The sequence below is a fragment of the Porites lutea genome, chromosome 1 (genome assembly GCF_958299795.1).
Source record: "Porites lutea chromosome 1, jaPorLute2.1, whole genome shotgun sequence".
In the NCBI taxonomy this organism is placed as follows: domain Eukaryota; kingdom Metazoa; phylum Cnidaria; class Anthozoa; order Scleractinia; family Poritidae; genus Porites; species Porites lutea.
Window position 1 is genome coordinate 26935607 of NC_133201.1, and position 8117 is coordinate 26943723.

General features: G+C 37.8%; 1 protein-coding gene across 1 annotated transcript; it reads left to right on the top strand.

Moving 5' to 3' along the window:
* The first annotated feature begins 1687 nt into the window (after nucleotides 1-1687).
* Nucleotides 1688-6757, top strand: LOC140927036 (zinc metalloproteinase nas-14-like). The gene is made up of 7 exons (XM_073376703.1): nucleotides 1688-1757; nucleotides 2278-2454; nucleotides 2864-2990; nucleotides 4810-4901; nucleotides 5496-5579; nucleotides 5873-6015; nucleotides 6557-6757. The coding sequence occupies exons 1-7, from the start codon at nucleotides 1688-1690 to the stop codon at nucleotides 6755-6757; spliced, it is 894 nt and encodes a 297-aa protein (XP_073232804.1).
* The last annotated feature ends 1360 nt before the right edge of the window (nucleotides 6758-8117 follow it).

Genomic DNA, 8117 nt, shown 5'->3' on the forward strand with positions numbered 1-8117 from the left:
CGATGGGACCTAAAATTCACGAACCGGCTAAAAAAGGTGTACATACAAAATTCTGCTTATCTTGCAATCTCATTGGTTAAAGAAGGGGTCCGTATTTCCGATCTTGTCCCAAACCCCAGGCAGATAAGTTGCTTTTTGAGTCGTTTTGGATATCTTAACGTAATTGTCATATCGTAATCGTGGTTATCTTTTTAATCAAAACTGGTATCGTCATAGATCAGATTTACATTACAGAAAAAGACAGTATAATTTCTTCCACTCGATAAAAAAAGAAATAAAATAAGATAAAGTTACAACGAGAAAGTAATTAAACATTTGTTCCACATTAATGACAAAGAGAACCCTCGACTTTGTGCTTTGAACGACCTTGTGCTTTGAAGACAAAAGGTTTACAATGTATATGCAACCTATATCGAAAATATAAATGGACGAAACAAGGGTCAGGGTTTTGACGCTGCTAACATTAAAATTAGAAGTACCACGAATATCCCGGAATTTTGCATTACGTCAAGTGTCGAGAGACAGAATCATTCATTCGAAGAAGCATTCAATACTAGATGATGACTCAACATAAAAAAGGTATCTCCGAATACTTGTTCAGGTAACTGATATTTGCAAAAGCTTGAGATTGTAAATTCCTTTAATTTCTATTTTTGAAAAAGAGGCGGTACCAGGAGTAATAGTATATAAAGAAGCTTAGTTGCAAACTACTCCAGTGAGACAGAAATTCTCCGTAGGTATTCCTTGGTTATTTGACTTGAAAAGTACTCATCAGCCTTGGGCCACCTACGTTCAAAAGTACGGCGAAAGGCAAGAGGACAAGGTATTCCTAAGGGTAACCTGTCTGCTTATCTTTTAAACTCTTAGAACTGAGGGGAAAAAAAGAAATTCAAAGATTAGTTACCGTCTTGAGGACATTAGGAAATAACACCCTTATAATTGTAACAATCTACGCATGACACTCTCTGTTTTAATGGTAACTGTATAATTGCACTAACGCACCCAGAATTTTAACCAATGAAAAGTAAGCAACATAATCCGGCCGATCATGAAAAATATATAAATAAATACATCTGATTTATTTATGTATTGCCGGTACCGCCAGACCCGGTGCATATAAAACTCTTAAGTCAGGCCTCATATGCATCTTACCTGACTGCTAGACTGTTTATAGTAAAATAGTCTGTTTATACTAATTAGTATACTAGGTTTACTTCTTAATTTTGTCCTTTTGTTCGGACTAGAGATTTTTTGAGTTACACAGTAAAATGACTTAAACAGTTGTAGGTCATTAGAGAACCCACAGGAGCTGCATTTATATTTTGTAGGATACTGACAAAATATCCGTTATAGATGCGCTTTTCCTCTCTCAGGAATCATGGTGATGGGAAGACGGCCTTTTCTAAGTCCAAAATATTAGCATACGCAAAAAGGGTTTACATATTTCTTATTCTTTGAACAATCCTGCTGTCAATTCTCTAGAGAAATACTAGAAATACGTCTTTTCTTGGTCGTATTCAAAAAGTAGTACAAATAAGCAGGATCAGATATGGATTTATTAAGTGTTTCTACACAAATGGATACCTTTATTACTTATGGATTTACTTGTTTGATTGACAACCAACTTTAATGATTGGCCGCTCTTATTCTAGGTTCAAAAGTGATAAGTCCTATCTTGGAAGCCACTATGAAGGCCTTCGCTATTCTTTTGATGATAACGGTGAAAACAGTGCTCGGCGCCCCTATTAATCCTGATGGTAATCAACTGTCTTACATTTTGATCAGTAATATCAGTTAATTAATTAATTAGTCAGGGCCGTAGCCAGTATGAGGCGAACCGAGGCACTCGCCTCGGTAAAATTTTACCAAATACTGTCGATTTTTATTTTTTTTTATCAGACTGATAATATTAGAAGATTTCATACGGCTGATTTCGTACAAGGGACCGTGTGTTCGCCTCGGTTGTAGTTTCTTCCTGGCTACGGCCCTGTTAGTTAGTTATAATCACGCACATTTTAGTATTGAGCCTAGTCAATTAAGCTTGATGTTTTTAAATGAGAAGTCTATCAGCCAATCACAGAAGTCTCAAACTTTCACTGATACATAAGCAAATGTTATTCATAATGCTATCTCCGAAAAATAAATAAATAAGAAAGTAAACTGTCAGTCCTTCAATTTCGACACACGTCAAATAACTCAAAAGTGCTGTATTTTCTTAGCTAGGAATATTGTGCAATCTTTCAGTTATGGTACATAAATGTGCATGACGTTTTGCAGAAAATCGTGACATTGAAGATCCAGATCTGTTTGAGGGAGATATGTATCTTACACCTGAGCAGCGTGGGTATGCCATGATGGGACTTGATGTCTTTACATCCAACAGGCAAGGGGCTGCCATTAAAGGACCACTTTGGCCGGGCGGAGTGGTGGTCTACGACATTGCACCGGCACTTGGTAAGCGACCAAGCAATTCATTCTTGCAATCTAATACGTGTACACCAGGCATCAGCCATCAACATTAGCAAGAAACAACCAACTAACGACTAATTTCGACGTTTAATTATAATAAGTTGAAGAGGAAGAAAAAGAAGAAGAAGAAAATTCTTTTTTACAGATTGCCTATATCACACAGTGTTGGTTTCATGATAGGGCACTGCATGTAAAAAATAAAATTGCTAAAATGCAGTACTAAAAGTGACAAAAAACCTAATTCCAAAATCAAATGAACTAAGAAAATTTCACACCTAAGAAAACTGGAATCAAAAAACCTTAAAAGGGCGAGAAATGTGCTGATAACAAGAAGCATTGTCAGAATTATTTGCTCTTCGATGTTATCACTAATTATATTACACCTTTGTTGTAGCTAGGGAGCCTAAAGCGTACACAGCTATATTGGCAGGAATGGACGAATGGGCACGGAAGACATGTATAAGTTTTAAAAAAAGAACAACTGAGACAGATTACGCTTATTTTACAGATGCCGGCAGTGGGTAAGAAAAATTAATACTTTTCCTCCTTAACCTTCGCCACAAAAATGTCAGAATGTTTGCTCATTACCATTACTAACAGTCTTAGTTCACAACATAGGTAGCAGAGGAGAATGGTTATGAAACTCGGCAAACATAAAAGATGAAAACATGTGTGCTGCAGTTCATGTTGGAAGCTCTAGTTCTTGCTCTTAGATCTTGTTCCCAAAATTATGACTAAACACAGTAAATTAATAGGATTGAGCCATTGGTCAGTTTATAATGTTGGAATGCCACTGGATGTGGTGCATGGTCAAGTCTAAAAGGGGCTAACAAAAACTTATAAGGGAGGTTTAACGGGCTTCATAAATACTCATTGTACTTTATGTCAACTACGGTCACAAGTATATCCCAATAACTTTCATCACTCTCAAGACACCTTAAGCCACCCGTTGTTACGTTTCTTTTCTGTATTTATATACTTTCAATATTTACGTCAAGGTCTTTATAATTAGACATTTGTTTCCTATTTGTTGTTGGAGGTGATTTTGTCTCGTCTTGTCAGATCGTATAGGTAGACTTAGACACATCCCCATCAGTGGCATGGGCATATACACACGTTATATGTCATTTGTCCTTGGCCAGTTTGCTGTTGCTTTCTCCCTGTCTTAAAGAACATGCCTGTAGTATACAGAGGCACCCAACGATGGTTTCCTCCTAAGTACATTGAAATCACTTTAAAGGCTATTCAGACTAATTTATATCTGTGTGATTTTGCTAGAAGGTGCCCGCTAAGTGTTCGCTTGAACACAGGCATCGCCCGTGTTTAAGCGAAAAAAACCAGGCGGCTTGCTGTCTTGCTAGTTGTCAGCAGAGAGCCCAGGCCCAGACCTATCCGTGGGTGGATGGCTAACTTGTTTTTTGTGAAAACCAGGGGGTAGGGAGGGGAGATTTTGTCACTTTGATTAGAGTTTCATGTCAGAAAGCAGTGCAAAGTCAGGGAAATTTTTCCCGCTGGCTAGGTCAGCCAAATCAATGCTGTGACTCATAATCATAACACTACTAGCAGAGCTTGGGGGAAGTGATTGACTAGTCATAAGCTTCATGGGTGGTTAGGGTGATTAGTTTGCTCCTTGGACTTGGCTGTCTAGAGACTCAGTACAGGCACCTTGTATGAAATCCACACAGATATATCTGTACTTTTAAATCTACTAGAAATGAATTTTAAGCGGCGGTACAAAATTTGCCGTTGTTCGGTCATCCTAGACGAACTTGAATCTTTTCGGAATCACAAGGGCTTCATTGTTATTTTCATGATTAAAATTTTGGATGGATTTAATTTATTTCAAAAGTCAGAGTTTTCTCATTCTTCTTTCCATCACATTTTTGAGTCCGAAAATTTTAGTTTTCCTCTTTTCTACAAAAAAGTAGCCTACGTGTGGAGTGAAATGTAAAAAGTAAACTTCAGAAAATGGTAGGGAATTTATTAATAGATACGCTTCGAAAATTGTACATGAAAAAGAACGGTAATCTAGAAATTTTTAGCCGTCGTCAAGTGATAGAAAATTCTAGGCAATATTTGTTTCTCCGAACAGATATTTTACAGAAAACAGTCGTTAGGTACCCCTGAGTATAGCAATTCAAAGGTAATACATTCCTAATTTTATTCACGTTTTTAGGCCCTGTTCGTATCATTGATCTACTCTTGCCTATGACGTATGTTCCTTACCGGTCTGCAGCTTGTTATTTTGAATCGACGTTTGTCAAGCATTCAAGGTGGCTTCTTTTTCAGCCACTTCTACAGAGTAGAAAATTAACGGAACAAAATAATATTGTCTTACAGCTGTTCGTCGCGGGTTGGGAAAGTGGGATCCCGTCAGGATATTATTCTTAGCTCGAGATGCTGGTACAAGGGCACTGTTATTCACGAAATTGGTAACTCACGTAATTTATGATTTATTATTATCGTTTGCGATTCTCCCTTGACTGAGGCTGTTAATTCTGCAGAGAGTGAAAAGTAAAGGCTGGCCCTCCTTGCCACCTTGCCCTCGTGTGATCCTTTTTTGTTCTGTTTTGTTTTGTTTTCATTTTTGCATTATCTTCTCTTTTAATTTGTTTCTTGCAATTGTAGGCTTATATAAACCGTCGCTTCGCATTATTTTCAAATTCATTTCCCACTTCTAGAACACATGCCAGCACCAGTGAAACCCCACTGACAATAAAGTGAAGAAAGAGGCTCGTTGAAAATTGCTCCCGCTTAACAGGCTCTTAACGATAGCATAAACTTATGTCGCACTTAAAATGAACTAAATTATCCCTACAGTCACAAAAAGTTGCATAAGATGACTTATCAGTGTACGTAACAAAAGTCCCCCTGAAGAATATTTTTTCCTAGGGGATGGGCAAAAAGCGTGCATTTACTTATTGTTTTATTGTTTAGGAGAACTTCTATGCCATGAAACGAAAGTATAGTAACCACCTTTCAGAATCACTAGTAGAATAACATTTTTGACCAAATTTCTTTGGTAGGACATGCTATCGGCTTTTTCCACGAACAATCTCGTCCTGACAGAGACACATATATCACAATATTGACAGAAAACATACAAGCAGGTACGTTTGAAAATTCTTCAAATCGATGTGATGATAATGCCGATGAATACGATGATAATGATGATGGTGATGATAAAGGCGGGCTAAGACGGCAGATTTCCACGCTAATTCGAATCCGCTCGAAGATAATTCTTTTCTTTACCATCAACGGCTAATTCAACTATCTTCAAGCCTCCTTTTTCCCTAAAAAACCTCATTCTTTTATGAATATGTGGAGCTATCATTATTATGATAATATTATATTATCTTTATCATTATTTTTGTAATTGGCATTATTTATTTTTTTCTTTCAGGCAAAGAACATAACTTTAGAAAGTACGACAGATCGCTAATAGATTCCCTTGGTACTCCATACGATTACCGAAGCGTAATGCACTATTCTGCGAAAGCATTCACTAAAAATGGATTGCCCACATTAATGGTTAAGCAGGAAGGGGTAGGTGTTGTATAAAAACATTGGCGTGTTACTGTAGTTACTTACTGTAGTGTAAACGTCGTCAACTATGGACTGAAAGTAAAAATTTTATGGCAAATTAAAAGCTCTTGCAATAAGGATTCTTTTGGCACATTTCTGTTTTGTTATCCAAGCTTCATTTCTTTGCCTCTCTTTCACAAGAAAATCTAATGCTTTAATTTTACTGGGATGCCCAGCCCTCATGGAGACCTTTGAGTAAATTCGGATTCATTATGGAAGGTGCAACCGCATTGTCTGTTTGTCCACTACACTTCAACTTCAACTTGTTCCGCACGGTTGTTTCACAAAATACAAAGTGTTAAAAATTTACGACATTTTAATTTTTTATCAGTAGTTTATTTCTTGTCTGATAAATTGATTGAATGGTGTGGAAGGCACTGTAGTAGTACATTAAGTTACAGGTATAGAACAATGATTATCCCATCAGCCCTTTAAATGAGAGACTTCTTTGTGGATGCACGGTCTTTTGGAAAAATAATAAATGCAATTTTATCTTGACTAGTTCCAGAACGTCATTGGCCAGCGAAATGGCTTAAGTGCCATTGATGCAGATCAGGCAAAGAAACTTTACCGCTGTGGTTTGTATCGTGAATTCGCTTATTTGTTGAGAAAATTTGAACATTTAAAGAGGCTGGGCCACAAAATTTATCGAAATTCAAACAGTGGGAATTACTACCACCAAATTGCATTGAGTGAAACATAAAAATAACTGCAGAATGTATAATTAACACAGCATATACAAGGGAGTCACGAATGGACAACTAGTTTGAAGAAGATTAAAACGGATTCCAATAAAGTTGGTTTTGAAAACTTGTCAGCCTAACAGTTTTGAATTTTTTTTTTTTTTTTTGCTTTTCCTATAATACGTGGGAGACATTTTTGTTAAAGCTACGAAATCTTCAAAAACCACGATTGCAATACTTTCGATCTTCTTCAAGTTAGTCCATCCGTGCCCCTTTTTGAATTTGCTGGGTTTAAAATTTATATCATCTTTTAATGTTTTAAGCGGTTATTTTTATGTTTCATTCAATTTTGTGACAGTTTCCTATGTTTGAAGTTTGGTAAATTTCAGCTTCTTTCTGTTTACATGGAAGTGGGGGACCCCAGGTGGGTGAGGTAACCCGCTTAGGTGAGGTAACCCACCCGTCCATATAGTCTCTCATTTTAGTTTGATCATGTTTACGTGATAAGTGTGGTGACCCGCCACATGTTACCTCACCTATATGGGATCCCCCACCTCCATGTAAACAGGCCCTAAATCTCGGTACTTATTTTCCAGGCGGTCGACTTGGAAGGTGCAACCTCCCACGCGAAACTGGATTTTGCAGGGCAGCGTTTACTCGGTATTATTACAACACTAGCAGCGGTAATTGTGAACGTTTCATTTGGGGCGGGTGCGGTGGTAATGCCAATAACTTCAATACCCTTGACGAGTGCAAGAAGGCGTGCATGCGTGAGTACATTCAGTTAATATCTCGCCCAGCAATCGCCCGGGATCCAAGACAGTCTTTGTTTCTGGATTCCACGCCGTGGATTCCAGATTCCATTTTTTTTTTTTTGTGGGAATAAGTATTCCTCGAGCTCTATTCCGGATTCCAAAGCCCAGGATTCCCGATTCCACATGCAAAAAATTCTCGGATTCCGCAATCCAGATCCCCTTACATGAGACGATAGTAAATTGAACGTTACGACCAACGGCGGACAGCAGCGAAATACCAGGCGAACGTTGCAGACGTTCAACTGAAACAAGCTCCCCCGTTATAACTGACCAATTCTTGTGTATCAGATCTCCACTGACTGCTTCATATTGTTATTGCACTCTTCCTCTTTCGAAGCACCAAGAGACATCTTCCAGCATTCCGCTCTATAAATATGTAATATAAACTCCATCCGTATTTTATAATCATACTTGTTTTTTTGTAGCATAAATTATCATTCAGTCGCCCTTAAATCGAAACTGCTGCACATTGAAATATATGCATCGCTCTAAACGCTTTTCTAAGGGCCAATGTTTACCGGGCTAGCCCAATTCATGCCTTGTTTCTCCCTAAAACTGACTTTGT